The sequence below is a fragment of the Salminus brasiliensis genome, chromosome 17 (genome assembly GCF_030463535.1).
Source record: "Salminus brasiliensis chromosome 17, fSalBra1.hap2, whole genome shotgun sequence".
Classification (NCBI taxonomy): Eukaryota; Metazoa; Chordata; class Actinopteri; order Characiformes; family Bryconidae; genus Salminus; species Salminus brasiliensis.
This window is the reverse complement of record NC_132894.1, coordinates 15,752,766-15,774,319: the sequence shown is the minus strand read 5'-3', so window position 1 is coordinate 15,774,319 and position 21,554 is coordinate 15,752,766. Positions and strand designations below refer to the sequence as shown.

At 40.3% G+C, this 21,554-nt stretch overlaps 1 protein-coding gene across 2 annotated transcripts in view; it reads left to right on the top strand.

The window, feature by feature from the left end:
- Positions 1-21,554, top strand: part of xxylt1 (xyloside xylosyltransferase 1) — a 47,745-nt gene that overhangs the window by 3,134 nt on the left and 23,057 nt on the right. For both annotated transcript variants that reach the window (XM_072660694.1, XM_072660695.1), the window contains exons 3-4: positions 5,801-5,948; positions 17,592-17,724. In XM_072660694.1, the coding sequence (XP_072516795.1) occupies positions 5,801-5,948; positions 17,592-17,724 (281 nt within the window). The remainder of the gene's footprint in view (positions 1-5,800; positions 5,949-17,591; positions 17,725-21,554) is intronic.

The window sequence follows — 21,554 nt, the reverse complement described above, 5'->3', positions numbered from 1 at the left end:
AGGTGTAACCGGGGTCTAGTAGGACTTTGGAGAATGGACCCTGCTCTCTATTGTTAGAGGCTGTTGTACTGATACAGCCACAGCTTCTTGCTCCTTGTGGACAATGGCTTCCCCTGCCCAGCAACATCCCTGCTAAGAATGATCCTTTGCCTTGGATCAAGGGATAGTTTGCTCAGTTTAGCACAGTTGGCTCTTAGCCGGTCGTCCAGCTTATCGTGCCTTTAATCCACTTCTTCCCAGCCTACTCGCGCTCGCACAAACACACACACATATGCACACACCACAAGATAATGAGCATAGGGCTTAATGGAACATCCCAAAGTAATCCACTCTGCACATACACCATGTGATTCCCGAGCACTTTGATTAATGCTGCTTTATTACAGAAAGACATACAGTCTGGTTGATTGTAGGCAGATGAGTAGCATAAGGCTCTGAAGTGTACAGCTTCAGTGCTGTTTCTTTCTCGACTAGCGTGGGCATTTTGATTAGGAAGAGAATATACAAGTGGTTTCCACATCTCACACACACACACACACACACACACATTTTCTTCACATGCAAGTGCACATTTCACTTAGAACTCCTGAATGGAAAGTTCTGGAGTCTGCTGTTCAAGCTCCCACACTCACCCCGCCCCCCCTTCCTAAAAGAGAGTTTAGTACAAACCAATGGCATGTAGGCTCTGGGAATACAAGATCAAACCAGCTGTGGCTGAACATTCGTGGTGAGTGCTTGCTATACTCGTGCTTTGCTTGGCCAGTATAACCGAATGAGTGAGGTAAGTGCTCAGAAAACAAGCTAAAGCCTCTTGTGTTCTCCCAAAAGTAGCAACAATCATAACATGTTGGAGCAAGTCTTAGTTTGAAATCTCTCTGGGCTTGTTTCTTGGACGGCGAAAAATAACGGTAAAAATAATAAAGGTGCCGAAAAGTGTTCCCAGCCCTGGGGATCCACCATCCTGGGGAGTTCAGATCATTCAGAAGGCCCTGAAAGACCTTTAACATGTGGATCAGGTATTAAGTTATGGTTGGAACTAAACTGTGCAAGAAGGTAAATCACCAGCAACAGGATTAGGAAGCACTGCCATAGAAGAACCACTTTTACACTTTGCTTAAAGGGGAATTCCATTGATTTTCCTAAATGAAAAGTTTTGCGTATTAAAATGATTGCGATGCACATAAAGCCATTCAGAGTGGTTTGAGGTGACCTGCAAATGTTCTAGAGAAACTTATCAAATCAGAATTATTCACAGTGATGGTGATTTGAACCAGATGTCTGAAGAGTTTTATGGCTCTGAACTCCCACACAAAATTATTACATGAAATGGTTATGAATAGACTACATTTATAACACATACTGGTTCGAATCCCTGCTGGTTGCCAAGAGCACATTTGGCCTGGCTCTCTCAGGGATGGGTTGATGGCACTTCCTCCCCACATCACTCCTGGTGTGATGTTGGTCACCACAGGTGTCTGTTAACTGTTGTATCGGAGCTGGGGAGCCGCTCTTTTCATCCGAGCACACTGGCAACCTAGCGATGCGTCCTCCAAGAGAGGCAGTTGCTGGCGTCAAATGTGTCGGATGAGACATGTGCCAGTCTTTATTCTCCTAGTGTTGGGGGGCAAAGAATGCGGGGAGTTCGTATGAGTGGGGTTGGGTAATTGGCTTTCCAAATTGCATAGAAAATTGGGTAAAACTAGGAATAATTGGGTAAAACTAGGAATAAATATAATATTCTTATATTACTGGTATATCTTAGTGATTTTAGCTAATTTCTTGGGCCAAAATGATAACCGATTGTTAGCACATTGTTGTGGCCAATATTAAAAACCGGCAACTTAACCTTTTTAGTATTCAAAAAAAGTTCACATTATAATATATACCTTTTTCAGTAATTCACTTTACATAGCAGTAAACATCAATCCTTGCTCAGGCAGTCGACGGAATCCCTGGTCCTCCGCAACAGAGAACTGAAACAATACATATATCGACAAATAATATATCAGCTGCAGATATATTGAGCATCACTACCAATTACCTTTTATCATATGAAAATGGACACATTTTAAATTCATTGAGCCATTGTACAAAGGCAAGATAACAAGCAATAGGCCTCGCTTAGCATCTCAGCATCTCAGAGTAAAAGTACTGATCTAAGATCACCTCTAATCAGCTGGCCAAATGAAATCAGTGAACCTTACCTGAGCCCAGATCAGCATTCTTTCTCTGAGAAGTTTGATAAATAAGGGCAGTTGGCACTGTCCAAATACTTTAGGACCTGACTGTATGTGTGGTAAAATGTAAGTAGGTGAAACCTGCATCGTAAGGCACAAATCTAGTAGCTGGTACAAGTCTGTGGCAGATTCACTTCTGGCAGCTGTATTAAGAGTTTAGTCCACCACAGTTTAGGGTACAATAGGCACTAAACTCTCAAATGGAGGTTTCCTTGGTGTTATGGTGATGTGTCAGTCAAGGACCCATGTGAATCAGTCATTAACAATACAGACATCCTGTAGTAAAATGTAATTATCACCATGTAGAGCCAGTCCCATCTCAACCTAGGTTTAGCAGGATTTGACTCTTGTCAACATTACATATAGATATATTGTAGGTTAACTGGTGGTTTTGCATAGTAAACAGTGTGTATGTACAGTATTGTCGACCGAGGTTTCCTCTCACCGACTGCATTTGGCATGTCATTTAAAATTTCTATATCAATTATCTAAAGCTATTTATTCATGAAGCTTTCTTTTTAAGTAGTCTTTGGTAGCCTTGGACTAAAGTGCAATGCTAATGGCGTTCCACCATCACAAATAAGCCTATTTAGTCTGAGCTTAGGCTTAATCTGGGTCTGGAAAACCGTCTGTCTTTCACCTAGCGACAGTTGTTATGTGGTCAAGCTTTTGGGAAGCAGATTCAGTCCAGGCCAGCTGCTCAGGAAGCCGCAGTTATGCTCTTCGCCTAGCTGACTCGGGATCAGCCTTCGCATCCTCAGCTTTCATCAGAACTATTAGGAGCTTAAGGCAAACACTGACCCCGCAGCAGATGGTTTGCGTCTCCAGGAAGAGTGCTGAAGGAAGTCAGAAATAACATGGGCTTCCCTTGTGGAGGTTTCAGACTGGAGGCCCAATGAAAGTGTTCTACCAGTAAGAGCCCTGCACACTTTGTTCCATGTTGCCGTGACCTTTCCCCTTTTGTTACTGAAGAGATTAGTGCTCTGCTTAAGGAATTTGGAAAAGAAATCCAGTGTTGTTGATTTAGTAATCAGGTCTTTGCTTTAGTTTTTTTAGTTTTTTAATAGAGAGAACTATAAAATGCTGTCATATTCTCATATTGGTTCTCAAAGGCCTGTGGCTGGACGTGTACACAATTGCTGCAATAGACACACTTTCAGGATTTAATACAGCTAGCAGCCTTGTGGTTTTATAATGCGCACGTCCTTAAGCAAGTCATTCAAGGTGCTTTATATGCTGAGAAAGCTCAGCCCCCCCCACACACACACAAACACACACAAATTGGTAAACTGCTTAGTGGAATTTGGATGTGTGCTGGCAATTGAAAACTTGTGGTAGGTCTGGGTTTTGGGTCTGTTTTGTCCTCTTGTAAATTTAGAGTGAATTATCTCAGAAGGCCTCTCAGAAGACCTCCTAGTCATATGTAAAACTCTACACAATTTCTACAATATTACAATTTAACAATATTATTGCATCCAACTCAGTTACAATCACCCTATAGCTCTATAGCTTGCATTTTCCCTGCACCAGTCAGTCATAACATGAAAAAAACAGCTGCCTATTTTGGGTAGGTCCCACTTGTACCTCCAAAATCGAAGGTAAAAAAAGTGATTGGCTTAGACACCCATGACCTTGTCCCCAGTCCACCTCAAGGTTGCACATACTTCGACCACTTTTGGTAGGTACTAACAACTGCATAATGGGAAGACCCCAGACAATCAAGCCACAATCACAGTTTGGCTCGTGTCAAAGTCACAATGATCCTTTTGCTTGCTTGTTTTTCCTGCTTCCAACACATCAGTTTCCAGAGCTGACTGTTCACTTGCTGCTTAATATGTAGATTTTACCTCCTGACAGATTCCACTGTAACAAGATAATCGATGTAATGCGCTCCATCTGTTAATGTTATGGCTAATATGTATAATTACCAATTGGGCAAGCTTCAAGCACTTCCATCCCGTTTTTTTTTTTTGCATTTGTTTGGTTGTCAAACAAAATACTGGCAAAAGGACATTTATAAAGGGGATGGTTAAATAAAAGAAAGAGAAAGAGGCTTGTGAAAGAGAACACATTTACGATAAAAACAGTTTTGATATTTGATAATATTAGTTATCAGCCTAGATAAGGCTAGATAACACTAATTGACAGTTAATTATACAGTTAATCTTTTGTTTTAGACACTGTTTGCACCTGGTCACTTTATCCGTCTTGAGTATCAGGATTATTCCTGGATAAGGCCAAGCCACAAAAACTGCAAGTGTAAACACACCCAAGAACACGTTTAAAATGAATACACTCAAAACACTTCAGGAGGTGGTCTGAGATGCATTTGAGCCACATTGTAGCATCCGTCTCTACAAGACGCATCCCACAACCAAAACATCCTCCAGTACAAATGAAACACCAGTAATAATTGCCTTGCAACGGACGAATGTGCCTGTTCCGTCCCACACGGCAACTGGATTTCAGTCGAAATAACTGGAGATGCATGTGACTAAAATCTTATCAGGATAAGATGTCCCAGTGTAAATGGGGTCTTGGGTTAACTGTGGCTATTGGCTTGCAGCATTAGCATTAGCATTTTTGGTAAGACTGCTCCTTTAACAAGCAGGATGACCACTTTTGACCACTTTGTAAGCTGCTGCATTATTTAACAATGACATAAAATTAGTTTTGATTTTGGCAGATTTCGAGAAATCTTTAAAAAGTAACCATTTATGAGATATTGGAAGCCAGTATCGTTAATGACCTTCAAACCATGTTAGGTTAAAACCATCACTGACTTGCTAATTGTTCCTTAAATATTATCATATGAGCTGTGAATAGAGCAACAGTATCTCTCACTGTGTCTCTCACACAGCTGTCTTTCCTCGAGCATCTAATCTAACAGATGACTCCAAGCCGTATATGATATCCGTTCCCTTGCTCCAGTGCTTAGACAGTTTTAATCTCTCCTGATGTTTTTAAATAATCTTTGCACATCCTCTCTAAACACTGCGAGGATGTTGAATCTGGTAGCTGTTTTGATGATTAATCCTGAATCGGGAGCTTGTGTTGAATCTGTGCTGTTGTACTTCGCTGGACTGAATGGTGAATGGTAATCTCACTCCAGAACATATTTGTTTCCATTGGAATAAAAGCTTTAATGGGAAATGTGTGGTTACTGTGGGCCCCCCCCCCTTCGCCCAATCCTCTTTTGTGTAATCTAGCGAGAGATCCACATTATCTGATTGTGAGTGCTGACTGGCTGCCAAATCCATGCAGCACAGCACAGGGCAGGATTAAGTCCCTGCTCGTACTGCAGACATCCAAAAGGCATTGTGTTTGGTTCGGTTTAAAACGGAGGAGAGACGTTAAGGGGGCGCGTCATGGTGGAGTAGGTCGCCATGAAGGTCCATCGGGAGAAGGGGACCTATGTGTTGGACAGGGTTGATCTAGATAATGTGGCTGTGAACACTGTGAACTGAAAGCAGACATGCGAGTGTCAGATGTTTGCTGTATCGGCCAACGCCAGACAACATCTTTGTTTATCAGATTTGCTTTTGTCTGATTGTTTGTTCCAGGTGGTGTTCCATGATGTTGGTGATTTGACAGGGAAGCTGTTCCCCATTGTGGAGGCCATGCAGAGGCACTTTAGTGCAGGCTCTGGGGCCTACTACAGCGATGCCATCTTTTTCCTTTCTGTGGCCATGCATCGTATCATGCCTACAGGTAAGATGGGCAAGTACACACAGCAGAAGTGAAGCACATGATGTTCATGATGCATAACTTGAATATGCTTCAGTGCCTATAAGAAGTATTCACCCCCTTGGATGTTTTCCCCTTTCATTGCTTTTAGAAATGGGATCAATCAATCAATTTGTTCAGTGTCAATAACTGAACAGATTCCTACAACGTCATTTCAGTAAAATATAAATATATAATGTAAAATAAGTGATTACATAAATATTCACCCCCAGCCCGTATTTAGTGAAGGATTATTTGGGCTCAGCAATTTTACACTATTCTTCTATGCAAGACTGCTCAAGCTCTTTTAGGTAGCACAGGGGTCAGGCCTGAACACCCCTTTTTGAGTCCAGTCACACATTCTCTATTGGATTGAGTTCTGGGCTTTGACTTGGCCTCTCCAGAACGTTCACCTTGTTGTCTTTAAAACATTTCTGTGCAGCTTTCGTCCAAGTTGTAGTTCTCTTGCAGACTGAATCAGATTGTCCTCCCGGATTTTCTTATATTTTGCTACATTCATTTTACCCTCTACCTAAACAAGCCTTCCAGGGTCTGCTATCGAGAATGCTTCACAATGGGGGCGGCGTTTTTGTGGCGATGTGCATGTGTATGGTGTCCGCCAGACTTAGCGTCTAGTCTGATGACCAAAAGGCTCCATTATTCCTTATTGCAGTTTACCTCCAGTCTCCCACATGCATGTGGATGAACTGTAGTCAAGATTTAATTGTCTGCCACTGGTAAAGAACTCAACAACAGTTGCATGGAGTGTTCTTGTTTCGCGACGATCGCTTGAGGATAGAAATGGACAAATTAGTGTCTTTGGGGCTGCCAATTGACTTTCAGGCAGTTGTTGGAAGCAGGAAAAAATACATGTGGGGAGCAAAGACTACAGAAGAGCCACCACAGAAGAGCTACTGTAGCACAAATAGCTGAAAAAGTCAGTGCTGGCTGTCGTGTGGATTCCAGGCCTTGACAGGTCCGAGCTGTTTTTTGGGGGCACAACTTATTAGGCAGGTGGACAATATTAGTGGGGAACCTGTGGTTTTAATGTTGTGCCTTTTCGATGTATAGACAATATACTGTTTTAGTCATGTTAATGAGGTGTTTGTTAGAAGAACATTTCAGTAATGACATGTGGCGGTAATGTTCACTGCCAGAAAAATGGATTTATATTAGTACTAATAGTACTTAACAGCTGCTTTTAGATGCTATTTAAATACATATAAATAATGTGAACAGTAAATTTGTTTTTGTTTTTCTAAAATCTGAAAAAAAAACTAAAATACTCGCCATTTTAGTTTTAATAACGCCTAAATAAGTGTTAACTTTGTAAAATCTTGCTTACAGAAATCACAGGCTGTTGTGGAAATGACTGTATTATTGGGGGCGGTAATATTTTTTTTAAAAATGCGCAATAGTAGATATGAGCATTATATATTTATATATATATATATATGTGTGTGTGTGTGTGTGTGTGTGTGTGAAATATTATTTGTCCTTATAAATTAAAGAATCTCTCATAAACATGTTTTAAAGCTCCATGTTTAAACACTATTATGCAAACCTATAACTGAAAGCAATGTCCGCCACCTGACAAACCATGAGACCAGAGTTTTCCATAATGTGAGCAAAAGTAGAGCAGCCCCGGGCATTGTAACAGTGTTCAAAACGTTCAACAGATGTGGATATCCACAATAGCCCTTCAGTCAGTGAGTCAGAGAAAGTAGTTTGACACAGGGTCAGTGCCAGCGTCAGCTGTGCTGTTGCGGTGGGAGGAGGATGCGGTGGGGGGGTCAGTCAGAGAGGCTGTCACATTCACAGGTGCTGTACTAACACGTGGCACGGTATTCAGGCAGTGGAGGGGGCTGAGAGGAGCTTCTGATTGTCCTCATACAGTGACCTGGACATCAGGCTTCGCTGATGCCGTCCACCCCGCCAAGCTTTTTTTCACTTTCTGACAGCAGTGCAGCCTGGGACTGCTTTCCCTACCATCAAAACACCAGCCTGGGCTTTTTGGAGAGATCAGTGAGGTCTATGGAAGTCTGCAGGCAGGGGCACAGTTCAAGAGATGGGGATGGAGCAATTAAACTAGTTCAGAAGAAGTGGACACTGTAATGAAGATGTGGTTACTAAATGCAAAGCAAGAGTGAGAAATATATCTGCGTCTGTCTGTCTGTCTGTCTATCTACCGACCTACTTACTTACTTATTTTCCTACCTACCTGCCTATCTAAACCAAACCATTAGCACCAATCGATGTGTAACCGTCAAACCGCCTGCCCAACTACAGTTAACATATGAATGTCATAACACAACCTTAGAGCAATTGAAGGTCACCTGTGAAGTGCTGTGTAGAATCAATGGTTTTGGCAGCAACGGTGTACCAACAACCTGTTAGGCAGGTGATCATATTACTTAATACTGGCTTGTCTGTGTACCTATCTGGCTTTTGATATACGCTGAATTGCTAGATTACATTTATCTCATACTTACACTCATTTTATCAGGTACAGAAAGCCAGATGGTGTTTAAGTGGTGAATCATTGAGTGTTTTTCATATGGTTGCAAAAAAGGCAGCAAAATCTTTGGAATGATTCAGATTTCTGCACTGCTTGTGAATAAAATGTGGTCTGATTGTTTTCTAAGTCACATTTATTTACAAAATACACTCTTTCAAAAGTAAGAACACACCAACATTGAGCACATTGATTACACATTCACAGTGCAGGCTAGACAAGGTGAGTGAATCTTTATGTTAATAACAAAAGGTGTTTCTATTAAGGAGATAAGATTGGGTGCTTTGCTAAAGACGATGATTAATCCATATATTAACAAAACACAATCCATGACCATTGCATTACTATAAAAGCACATCAGGCAATCCCAGAGGGCCTGGACATTTTACAAGAGAATGTAAGAACCGCAGTACAAGCTAAAGAGACGTTGTGTGGTGCAACAATTAAACAGACCAAAGCAGACAAGTAAATTAACTGAAGAATGGTTGAAGAAAAATGGCCTAGTCATAGTCTTGACCCTAAGCCTATCGAAATGCTGGGGCTCTAATTCCATAAATATTGTTGAACTGAAACAAAGGAATAGATCAAAAAAATCCTCCTCAACATTGTGCCAGTATTATTTGCTGCTGATCATAGATTTCCTGAAAATAGAAAATTATATTAATTAAACATGACAGTTGTATTTAAAGCAGAAATATATGGTTAGACTTTTCTTCCACAAAAAAATGTTGCTTTGGAGTTTAAATACAAGCACACATGACTTATTTTTTATATTTTGAAGTAAAAGGGTACGTTTGGATTTTCACAGCTCAAAATCTGTGCTCGCCTAATTCATCCAGTAAAACAACCTGCTGTGCCTCTCACTTTCTTTTGTGAAGAGGCTGTTTATAACCTAAGGGAATTCCAGTGCTCATGGCTAAAGTGAGAGGTGTATGTGCTGTGAGAGGAGAGGAAAGGGGGAAATAGATACACACAGAAAAAAGCTTAATTTTTTTTTGGGTGTGTATGGGTAATGTTTGTGGACAGGTGGTTTCTACCATAGTGGCTGGAGACACACAAACATTAGTGCTAGCTTTTGCACTGCTGAGAAGTAGGTCAGCACACTTTATTCTTTTCCCACTGTTTAAATTCCCAGATGTTTGAATGAATGATTTTGCTGTGCATTGTAGTGTAGAAATTGGCCACACAGTATTATCCACAGTGTGTTCAGAAGTATTCATAATATTCATATTGGTAGGAGGCTGTATTAGGGTGAGAATATTGTGTACAGCTGTGAAAATCTACTAGGTGCTTATCTCGTCACCATGGTATATGTTTTATACCATATAATGTTTTAGCACATTAAAAGACAGTATTTGAAGGTACATTTTCCTGCTAGACTTAATTGTCTTGTTATTTTAAGTTTTTTTTAGGGTTAATTGGGGTGCGAATCTCTCTCCTTCAGATGATAAAACAGACACCTCCATACACTATGCTATCCATTTCCTATGCTATACAAATCAATTCAGTATCGACAAGATCAATTTGGTGATAAATGATTCAGATTATTCAAATTTAACATGTATAAGTGTGTTTGACCCTAAATGAAACAGCAATTTCAGAACTTCTTCACAGTCTTTATTGCTACCTAATGGATCGTCTCCTCACTACATAAATCCACTCCATACTGCAGTGATTCATTTATAAAAATCCAACTAACAAAACAACAGTGTGGTTTACATCCTCAACTCTTATTGTCATAGAAGGCTGTGTGTACATTGCAAGGCATTTAATCAAGCAGAATTAATCAAATACAATGAATTATATTAAAATATAAGGCTAATACAAAACTTGGACGCTCAACTGATCTTTTCCTTGATTTGCCAACTCTGTTTCGTAGAACCGGGTTCCAGTGTACCCATCATGCTTTAAGAACTGGTTGCCTTACACTTACTAGAAGAGTAGCTCTGGAAATAACTGCTAATGTAAACCATATTTATGGCATTTTTCTCTTGTGGTCTCACCCTTGTGCTCTCTCTCTTGCATGTGCTCTCCCAGTCTAATTCACGGTCACATGTTCACGCCAATGGAGCTCATCGATGGTCCTAATGCAGCCATTTCTGAGAGGTTGTGGTGTGTGTTGTACAACCTACTATTATTGTTATTATTATTGTTATTACTACAGACAATGATGATTTCCCAGAGTTGTCCCCCATACACAACACCTCAGGTTGAGGACATTACACCAATAACAATGTAACCATAACAATTCTGCTAGCATTTCCATTTCTTTTAATGTATTTACTGGAGGAGAAGGTCTCATTTTCCTTCACACTGTTCAAATCAGGGTGGATGCTTCCATTAGAATTTCTTATACATAATAAAGACTAGCTTGTAACACAAAGCTTTATTCATAAAATAGTAGTAATATTCAGTTACCAAATGTTGTTTTGCTGCTTTTTTACTGAACAGTATGTGGAGAAATGAGCTCTTTTGCTTTTGTTTGTCATAGCATTTGTTTGTCCATTTTGACACCCGAAACAGGCTTTCACTGAGCATTGCTCTTTAATATATATAATCTAATGTAATGTTTGCTGAATTTTCCCTAAGCACAGTTTTGTCAGTTAAACATATATTGATCAGGTCCATGCACCTTCGCTGTTGATGCTGTGTTGATGTGTGCAATGTCATTAAGCTCAGTGGAGTTCAATCTTGCACTGATTGGTCCTGATAAATCTCTCTTGTTGCTTAAGTAGCACGTTTCTGATCATAAAGAGAAGAGCTCCACTTACACATGCCCATGCTACTGTTCATCCATTACTGGCCTGCCAGGTTGATTGCTTTTGCCAGACCCACTAATTGATTATCTCCTAATGCCCTGGCCATGTTTCTAATTGATTTGTTCTGATTTTTAAACCTCTTTATGGCCTGCTTTACTGGTATTGACACTTAGAGGCAACCCAGACAACTGACCCCACATGTCAGTGGTATGTCTACATTCAACTTTGGTTTGGGGTTTGTTTGGGTTTTTTTTTTTTTTGCTTTTTTTTGGTTATTGTTTCTTTTACATAAATAAATTGCATCACCGATGGACACAGTTAACTGACAATTCGCCAGCTATTTATAATCACTGTATATAAACAGGGTTGTCCAATATGGTTCACCCAGTATAAATGTCAGTTACCTTGATTTAAAGCTGACGTTCTTCACATTAATATTTATTGGACAGAACCATCAAATCCAATGTTACAGACTCATTATTTGCAGGCAGTTAGAGGCCTGCAGGCTTCCAAGAATGTTTGCGGTCAGGTATTCCAGGGGGATTTTGCTTGTTCTCATTACTCTTCCTCTCTCTCCTGCCAGGCTTGTTCCAGCTATTGAACACTTTCTGATGAACTAATCAATATGAGCTAAAATGGCTCTGGCTGGAGTTGGATGTTAGAAAGTGACACTGTCTATCTCATTGTAGAACAAGTTTCTGAGCTGGCCATTGGCGTCATAGATCGTTCATAATAGTGAAGTTATCTCTTGTCCGTGAATTGGCTTCTCAATGGGAGTCATGTGAAGTCATTTTCCGTCTTGAACATTAGAGTTAAAGGGAAAGACCAGGCACGTGCTGGCCATTGATAAATTCACTTTAAAGAAAAACTTTCCACTCTTACTCTCTTTTATTGTGTCATGCTGGGCTTCAGTCACGCTTGATCACTGGCCTATGATGTGAGTCTAATGGCTCTGCATTAAAGTAAATCTGGCCTCTGGCTAAGCGCACTGGCAAACTTTTTAAAAATGACAACACAGATAGCGATGACAGTCATTCCTCATCTCTGGTTGGCTTTTTTTTCCCCACGTGTTCAACAGATCACGAGGAAAAGGCCCTTAAGAAAACACAGTATGAATGTTTGCTCCAGATGCAGACATGAGAAGAATGCTAAGCCATCAACACGATGTCCCTTTCCCACTGAGAGACTGTTTAATACTGTTGAACCTACAGCCTCCTCTGAAAGTATTGGGACAGCAGTGAAACAAACACATTGAGACAACCACTAAAGACTGTTTGAAATCAAATTATGATTGACACTGTAGCTCATAGTAAATAGATGATAAATGGTTATATGTCCCTTGCAATAACTGCATCGAGCCAGCGACCCACCAACATCCCCAAACTGTTGCATTCTGCTATTGTGATTTTCTTTCAGTTGTTGTTTGTTTGACTGGTTTCTTTGATTAGTTTTTGGTAATTGCTCAGGGGTGCAGATTTGGTTTGACAAGGAAGAGGGGAGGGGGCAATGAAGGTAGGTAACAGTCTACATACATAAATTTATTCAGACAATTAGCTGAAAAAGAACTACAAAATTCTCATGGATCACATTTCTAATGCTTCTTATATGTGGTAGTAATAGTGAAACACATGCCTATCACAACCTTATAGCATTTCCTATTGCCTGCTAAATTGTTGGCTAAATACGTCAATCACAAAGAATATGATCTCAAAATCCAAAAGCCCTCACTCCATGTCCCTCCTAAAATTGCAACAGTGTTCAATGCATTATGGCATTTCTCTTGATTAGATGAATTCTCTCTGCTGCTTCCATCATAAATTACATTACCAAAGAATGATTCATGAGCCCCATCCAGATGCAGCCATGCAAGCCCAAGCCATGACACTACCTCCACCATGTTTAATAGATGATCTATTTTAAATCATTTTGAATTGTGAGCCGATCTTTCTTTCTCCACACTTTGACCTTTCCATCACTTTAGTAGAGGTTAATCTTGATCTCATCAATCCATGAAAAAATTAGTTGTGGCTCAACTCTGAATTTCTTTGCACATTTCAACTGCCCTTCCGATATTTACTGGTTATGAGTGGCTTGCATCTTGTGGTATGGCCTATATATTTCGGCTCCTGGCGTATTCTTTGAATGGTGGATTGTGATACAAAAGGTGCCATATTTTAAGTTGTTTGAAAAGTTTAGATCTCAAACACAAACTACATAATCTTGCCCAGAGTCTAGCCCTGTTTATGTTTATATAGAGACTGTATACAGTGTATGCAAATATTGTTTTACCGATAAGAAAGTCTGTCTGGCACATGGTTCAAATATTTCATTTGTCAATGGGAAACACAATCAGTCTTTCTTGTATTGTCTCTGCTTCTGTGGTGTCTTCGTGTCTGTGTTAATACATAGCACAGCTATTAGACTTTCTTTTCTTATGCAAACTGGATTCATTTTTGCTTCCCTACATGCCTCATTAGTGGCAGCATCGGCGTGCAGGCAGGGTGCATGGAGGGTGGTCACGTACAGCCAGGTATTAAGCCCATAATGAGGTTGACCTACATTTGTCTCGAGTATCAGTGTGAAGCAACGTTTGCTGTTGTTTTCATCGGGGAAATGAGGCGGGGGACGGAGAGAAGCCATAATCCACAAAATCCAGATGGACTCCCACCTGCCACATGCTGTATTATCATCAGAGCTTTGCTGTCTTCAATAGTCGGTGACCTGCCATGGACTGTCTTTTACCTAGTTATCTAGGAGTATAATGATGCACTCTGGGTACATTTAAATTCATGGTCATTTACAATTTATGACTCAGGATATTTTGAACAAAATTTGAATAAAGAACAATGATGGTGGCACACCATGAGATCGGAGCTGGGAGTGTGACCTGTGACACTGAATGTGCTTGAATAAGTGACACTTTCACAGAAAGTGAAAGTTTAGACAAAGCTTATTGACTAAGAGAAATGTTGCAATAAGCAATGTTGCTGTGCATTACCCTACATCCCTATGAATAGGTGTTATTCAGTGGTTCTTTAGTAGAGGCATTTGGTATGTATAGTACAGATTTAAAAGTGATTTAAAAAATATTTGTTGTATATAGTTTATATACAATAAAGATACAATGCAATACAATACATAGAGAGAGTCTTTTAAAAATTGTCCCACCATTGTTATTGTAAAAAAAAAAACATTTTTCAGTACTATATAGAACCTATTTTTTGCTAAGAGTGTAGGCCTTTATCTTGCATTTTTCTTTAAAGGTACCAAAGAATGAATTTATAGAAATATTAATTATTTTTGATATTTTGTATAAATTGTGACTACTATGTGACTTTGGTTAGGGTGAAATATGCTCAGATTTTACAGTTTTACTGCTCTGTTATTAAACAACATGCTTATTTTTTACCTTTATGGCTCTTGAAAATGTTCTAATATTCCTGATATGTGTATTATTTGAAACTAAAGCAATGCCATTGTCTTTTGAGCCTGTAGTGGGGTGCTAGAACGAGGTGGTAGTAGCAAGTCTTCTGTGTTACCTCAGCTTTTACAAAATACTGTGTAATCTATGTCTCCATTTCCGTCAAACAAACCTAAATTCCACATCACAATGTTCAGTGTTTGAGTGTAGTCATGCGTTGGTGATCATGCTTATATGTATAACAGGAATGCGGGCATGCTACACCACATGCTTGTGTGAGCACGGTCATGGTGAACTTCCGATCCCCGTGTCGGAGAAATCAGTGTTGCCCCTGGCTGAGAAGCCCTGGTGAGATGAATTAGTTCTGTCTTGCAGACCACGAACACACCATTAAAGCTTTTCAGTGTTTACCCCCTCAGGTACCTTCATCTGTTGATGTTTGGCCTAAAGGTGTAGCACCACCTCTGAGAGAGAGAATTTTCTCTCTCTCTTTTTTGCGCCGTTTCTTTTCCGAGAATTGATGGAGGACGGAGCAATGTGCTCCGTGAAGCTATGTGTCATTTTTTTTTTTTGACAGCTTGCAGTCTGGTTGGAATATTTTGTATGCACTTAATGTTCTAATTAGTTTTACCCTTTCGTATCACTTGTCAATTTGAATTCAGTATGACGTTTCAGCTCTCGTGTGATCGTAGTACAGATAATGTCATAACAATTCCCTTACTGTCCATCAGGTCCATTATACACAAATAATGTGCAGCAAGTCCTCTGTGAAAACAAGGCCCCTGGTCATCCTCTGTGGATGAACCTTAGCTCATCTGTCCTTTTAGCCTGGTAGCATAACGTGTGAAGTTATTGTGTTGCTGGCTTCCGTGTTTGCAGAAGAGAGGAGAGCATGGTTGACTTGCTTTCTTCAGTCAGTTTCCGCCTCTTGTTTGGACTGACTTCAGGCTGAAATCCCTCAGGCCGATTCTCTGTCTCTGGCTGCTGCTCTAACTTCATTGTTCTAATTCCAACATGCTTAGATTTGCTTTTCCTAGCAAACACTATTGTCTGGGGTCATATTTAGAGCGGGCCTTGGCTGCTTTAATGAAGTTGAGCCCATGTTTTAACCTTTAACCTTAAGAAATGGACAAGCATTCTAACATGGCAGAAATATATAGGAACTGAAATAGCTTTGCAAAGAGGAATATTGCTAATGGATTCCCCATGGTCCATGTTTTTGCTTCGTATGGAGCAAAATGTTAGACCTTCTAGGGGTCCTTAAAGACCTGTTTTGTGAAGCACTGGCTTAATCACTACACTGTATACTTGAGGATACTTGAAGTTTTGTTGCTAAACCATGTGTGTCCCTTCATGACTACAAATTACCACAAAAGCAAAAGCAAAAAATTGTTTTCATGAACATGGAGATGAGTTCAGTGTTCTTCAATGGCCTTTCCAGTCACCAGATCTGAATCCTATAGAACACTCGATGAAAGTGCTTGGTGACTGTTTATAAGGGGATAGTGAAACTGATGCAAGAAGACTCCAACACCACAGTCAATTTATTGGTTGCTCATACCAGTAGTAGATTTACTGTTTGCAAAGGCTTTTGCAAATAAAGAGGAATATTGCTGGTCCTAATAGATCCCCACATGGTTGGATTGGAGCAAAAGGTTGTGCCTTCTAGCGATCATTGATGATCTGTTTCGAGAACCACTGGCTTAATCACTACACTGGATTTATTAGCAGTTAAAGAAGATGATTAATTGAGGTAATGAACAAAAAAGTAGTTCCCAATAGCCAGGAATATACTTCAGAATATTATGCTTGTAAAAAAGTCTTGAGAGCCTCCCAACTGCAAATTTGGTGGTGGTGGTTCTGAACAAATTCAGTTTGTTTGTTGCCAGCATATTAATTTACCCTCTTTTTTATTTTTAATTTCAAGTTTATACTGTGTGTTTTGTTAGTGTCTTTATTTATTCTTATGGCATCATTCAAGCAGTAACCTAGATATACTTTCCATCCCAAATATTTGTAGATATCTGCCCACCCTTCTTGTGAAATCAGTTGGATTCAGTTACAGCTTGTACTCTTCTGAGTACAAGCTGACTTTTCACTAGATAGTGGAACATTGCTATGAGTATTTGCTTGCACAAGAGTGGGGTCAGATACTTATGTTAAATGCTTAGTTATTTATCCCAGTAAAATTGGGTGGTGTTAAGTAACTCCAGTGATTGCCGTCTCACTGCTTCACAACCCAGCGCTGGGGGTCTTTATACTCCACTTTACATTGAACAGAACCAAGGTAACCTTAGGCTCATATGTGTTTGCTCCAGAGGGTCCTGTACTATTAACAGTGCTATTCTACAACTATTCTACAAAACGGTCAGCATAGAGTGCATCTTAAAGTAATCACTCCCAAACCAGTCCATATGTCCTGCTGCAGAGGTAAAATGTGGTCTGCTTGGGCCCTGAGAACCGTCTTAGAGAAAGGTCTTAAATATACACTCTCCAATAAGTTTATTAAGAAGACCTGTAGACCAACACATTCATACAATTTTCTAATTAGCTAATTGTGTGGCAGAAGGGCTGTGGTAAGTCAGATAACCACTGTTGTGGTGTAGTTCCACAATTTTGTCAGTCTGATAAAGTTGCTGCTGGATCGAACAGTCAGAATGTGGCATGAACATGGACAAAACCTGCCTTGTGCCAAAAGTTGTCTCCAGCTGTTTTCATGAACATGTCAATGAGTTCAGTGTTCTTCACTGGCCTTTCCAATCACCAGATCTAAATCCAATAGAACACTTGCTGAAAGAGCTCGGTGACCGTTTATAAGGGGATAGTGAAACTGATTCAAGAAGATACTCCAACACCACTGTCAGTCATTGGTTGCACATACCAATAGGACATTTACAATTTGCAAATAACAGGCTTTCCTGTTCTCTTCCCAGAAATGAAGCGTATTGTGCAGTTGGACCTGGATCTGAAATACAAGAGGAACATTCGAGACCTCTTTCAAGAGTTCAGACACTTCCCTCCAGAAGCAGTCATTGGAATTGTCAGAGAGATGCAGCCAGTATACAGGTATTACACATCCATAGCATGTACACATACAGTTGAAACATACACTATATAAAAATACACATATGACAGTCCCTCCTGCAGTAAAACAACCCCACAACTTGATGCTGCCACCCCCATGTTTCACAGTTTCCAAAGACATAATGTAGTCATATGGGCTGTCCCAAATTGTTTAAAGGCATAGTAATCTTGGAGGAAAGTAATACAAATTTCCTTAAAAATGCCCCCTCTTATTAAAAATATTATATAGAAATATTTTTGGTACTCCTAATTGACCTAAAATGGGAAAAGATTCTGATTTCATGTCAGACAGTAAGAAAAAAAATGCATATGTGTCTTTTTATATAGTGTATGTAAACTTCTGGTTCCAGTTGTACATACACACAGCTTGAAAGCAAATTTTATGGAGCCGTAGAAGAATTCAAACGCAGGTAACACTGGTGCACTTGCTTTGTTGGTGGCTTGTTAGTCAAGGCAGTGCTGGACACGCCACAGGGCAGTCGTATTGTGTTTTTAGTTTGGGAGAAAAGACAAAACTTTAAAGAACTCCAAGTAACTTGACCTACTTCAGTATGCTTCTCATGGGGAGAAAAGCCAATATGATCAGTGTCCTCCTGTGGCTGGGCAGTGTCACACCCCTAAAACTGGGGCATGTTAAAAGCCAAATGGAGGTGTTAGCCATTCAAAGTTTCCCCCTGTGAGTACTGACCATCAAGTGCCAGTGGAGTGAGCTTTCTGAGGCCGCTTCCCTCGAGCTTGACTGTTAAGAGCTGTTGGAACACAAGAAGGAGAGCCAGAGCTGTATCGGGGGATTAACAAAGGAAGTTCCTTTGGGGGAGTGGTGTGTGTGTGTGTGTGTGTGTGTGTGTGTGTGTGTGTGTGTGTGTGTGTGTGTGTGTGTGAGTCAGTCAGTCTGACTTTTTGAGCTATAACAACAGGATGCCTGTGTACTGCTCATCAGGTTTGGCTTTGTGCTGGAGGGCAGGTTAGATTTCTAGTTGAATGTTGCTGCCCAGTTTTCTGGGTACACAACATAATACACACACATACTTGCAAAAGGACATAAAGACCCAGCTGAAAACGATGGCATTAGTGGCAATAATGCTTTAATGGTTATTTATACCTAAGTTGCCTGCTTTCTTGTAGGTTTTCAGTGGAACAAAAGAGGGAAACCGGGAAACAGGGCATTACACAATATTCAATGTTCTGGACCTTTCTTTGAAAACAAATGAACGTGCTGAAAATGTTGTATTGGCATAGTTTACATAAAAGATTATGTAGAAATGAGCTGTTTTCTCTGATCAGTTCTTTAGGTTAAACCTTAGGCACGAATGTGCAGCCCAGCTCTAAGCAGCACTAGATGGCGCTCCAGTCAGCTGATCAGCTGGAGCTGTTTACACACTGCTCTCTCTTCTCTTCCTCACCCTTCCCCCGCTTCCCTTGTTTCTTCTGATTTGTTTCCTCACTACTGCTGTCTCTACTCAAGGACACCCACTCAGGTACTTCTGGGTTTGTAAAAGGCCAGCCACTTCTGAGATGACTCTAAATGCAGAGCATTGCAATAGATCAATAAATGCAGTCATGTTTCCTTTTGTTATACAAAGGGACACATCTGACCACACGCATCAGTGTGACATTGTGTTCTCTTTTAAATGTGTTTTATTGAGATAGAAAAATGCTAAGTAGTTTGACCTTAGGCCCATGGATGCAGTTTCATTGAGCTCAGTGAGTACATATATTGAAAAAGAGAGAATCATTACAAGGACAGTGGCAGGTAAGTTAAAGTTTTGTTGGGAAACATTATGACGTGTAGTTCTGCTTGTGGAAAGAGCCATCCCCAAGAGAGTTGTTTCTCCAGAACATGGAGTCTGTAATCAGCCACCGAAATATTAACAGTGCGTCAGCAAGAGGTAGGTACAGCTGAGGAGATAAGATCTTACACCTGCGGCAACAGGACTACTCTCCTGGGCCACAATAATTAATGTTTGGACTATCCACGCCTTCCGCCTGGCTGGCACATTTCATGCAGTTAGTATAGTGAAACACTGCCACACTCCAAAAGGCAGACTGGGCTTTGATTCTTTTTCTGGGCAAATGCACCAGTCTGGGCATCTTACACCAGTAAGAGTCAAGGCTCTTAACATTCCCTTCCACTGTTTTTGTACCTATTTTTCTGGCAGGCATAGGAAGCACCATTCACTGTGTTCTCATTGGTGCAGTATTCCAAATACCTGTTGGACACTTGGGCAATTTAGTATTCGGGTACTCTGGTACTGGATTCTTCTTGGTTTTACAAGATGTTGGACACATTCTATTGGGATTCTGGTCAGTGTTGATGTGATTGCAATGCATAAGTTCTAGTTTTAGGGGCACTTTCATGCTGTGAATCTCCTGATTTAGATCAAGTGACTAGGAAGACTACTGAAGATCCCTGAACGTTCATGAAACCAGTTAGAGACGACTTTTACTTTGTCACATGATGCATTATAGCTACTAAGAGATGGGTCATTTGTGGTCATGAAGGGATGAACATAGCATATATGCTAAATGACTGGTATTAACAAACCCAAAGCATGCCAAGAAAACATTTCTTATACCATTGCACCACTTCCACCAACCTGGACTGTTGATACAAGGCAGTTTTGGTCCATGGATTCATGCTGTCAGTGCCACATTCTTACCCTACTGACTCCATCTTTGTGTCTCAGCAAAAATCAGCCAGGCTGTCCAGTTTTAGTAACCCCGTCCAGACTGCAGCCTTATCTTTTTGTGCTTGACTGATGGAAGCCATCACACTCAAAACCACTGAGATCATATATTTTTTCCCCCATTCTGATGGTTGATGTGAGCATTACCTGAAAGCTGTAGGCCCATACTGTATGCATTTCACTGCTGCCACGAGATTTGCTAATCAGATAATTGCATGAATAAATAGTTGTACAGGTGTAAGTGCCCTGATTGGCCTAATTAATTACTTCTGCTGTGCTGGTACTATGGAGAATGTCTGCATACAGTGATTAACAGCTCCACACACCAAACCTGTAGGTTTCCCTTAAACATCCTTTAAAAGAAAATGCTAATTAAGTGGTGTTTCATATAGCTGCGCTTATGTTATTCCTGAGAATGACATGCTTTCTCTGTATGGCATTAGACAAGAGTCTCATTCACTGTTTGCAGAGCATACAAGGTATTGGAACTTTTATTAGCTGTCAGTAGAGCAGGTTTGACAGCCCTCAGCACTGCATAGCTATAGCTTTTCAGCTCAGATATGCAGAGTGAAGAAGCTAGTGGCCCGTTTACTAATTTTAATGAGGTTTAAGCTCCCAAGCCACATACTGTTCTCTACTATTAGATGCACTTCTTTGTTTGACAAAAGCCTCCGTGTCCCAAACCTAGCTAAACAAACCCCTGGGCACATCACCAGAACAAAACGTTCTGATTGAATGTTGTGCCAAACACATGACTTTCTTTCTTTCTAAAACATCAATTATTCAGGAATTTATTCCACTTCTATTATTACTTTTACCTGTAGTTCTTTGAGGTATGCCCCACATTGTTACCACTAGTCTTGTCTGCACTCATTCAGTCAGTTGACCTTGAATTATTGTACATTTGTACGTGTCTGCGCTTAGCTGTGGTCTGTAGCTGTGGTTTCAGTGCAACATTTCACTGTAAGACAATGGGGGGAGAAAAGCGATCTTGTGTTTTTGAGAGATATTTCTTCTATCAGCATTGGTTGGCATACATCCTTAAATGCCCACTCAATATATCGTGGCCCTTAGTCACAGTACTTTTCATTTTGCCAGATTGGTATCTTATATATAAGTCGTTCA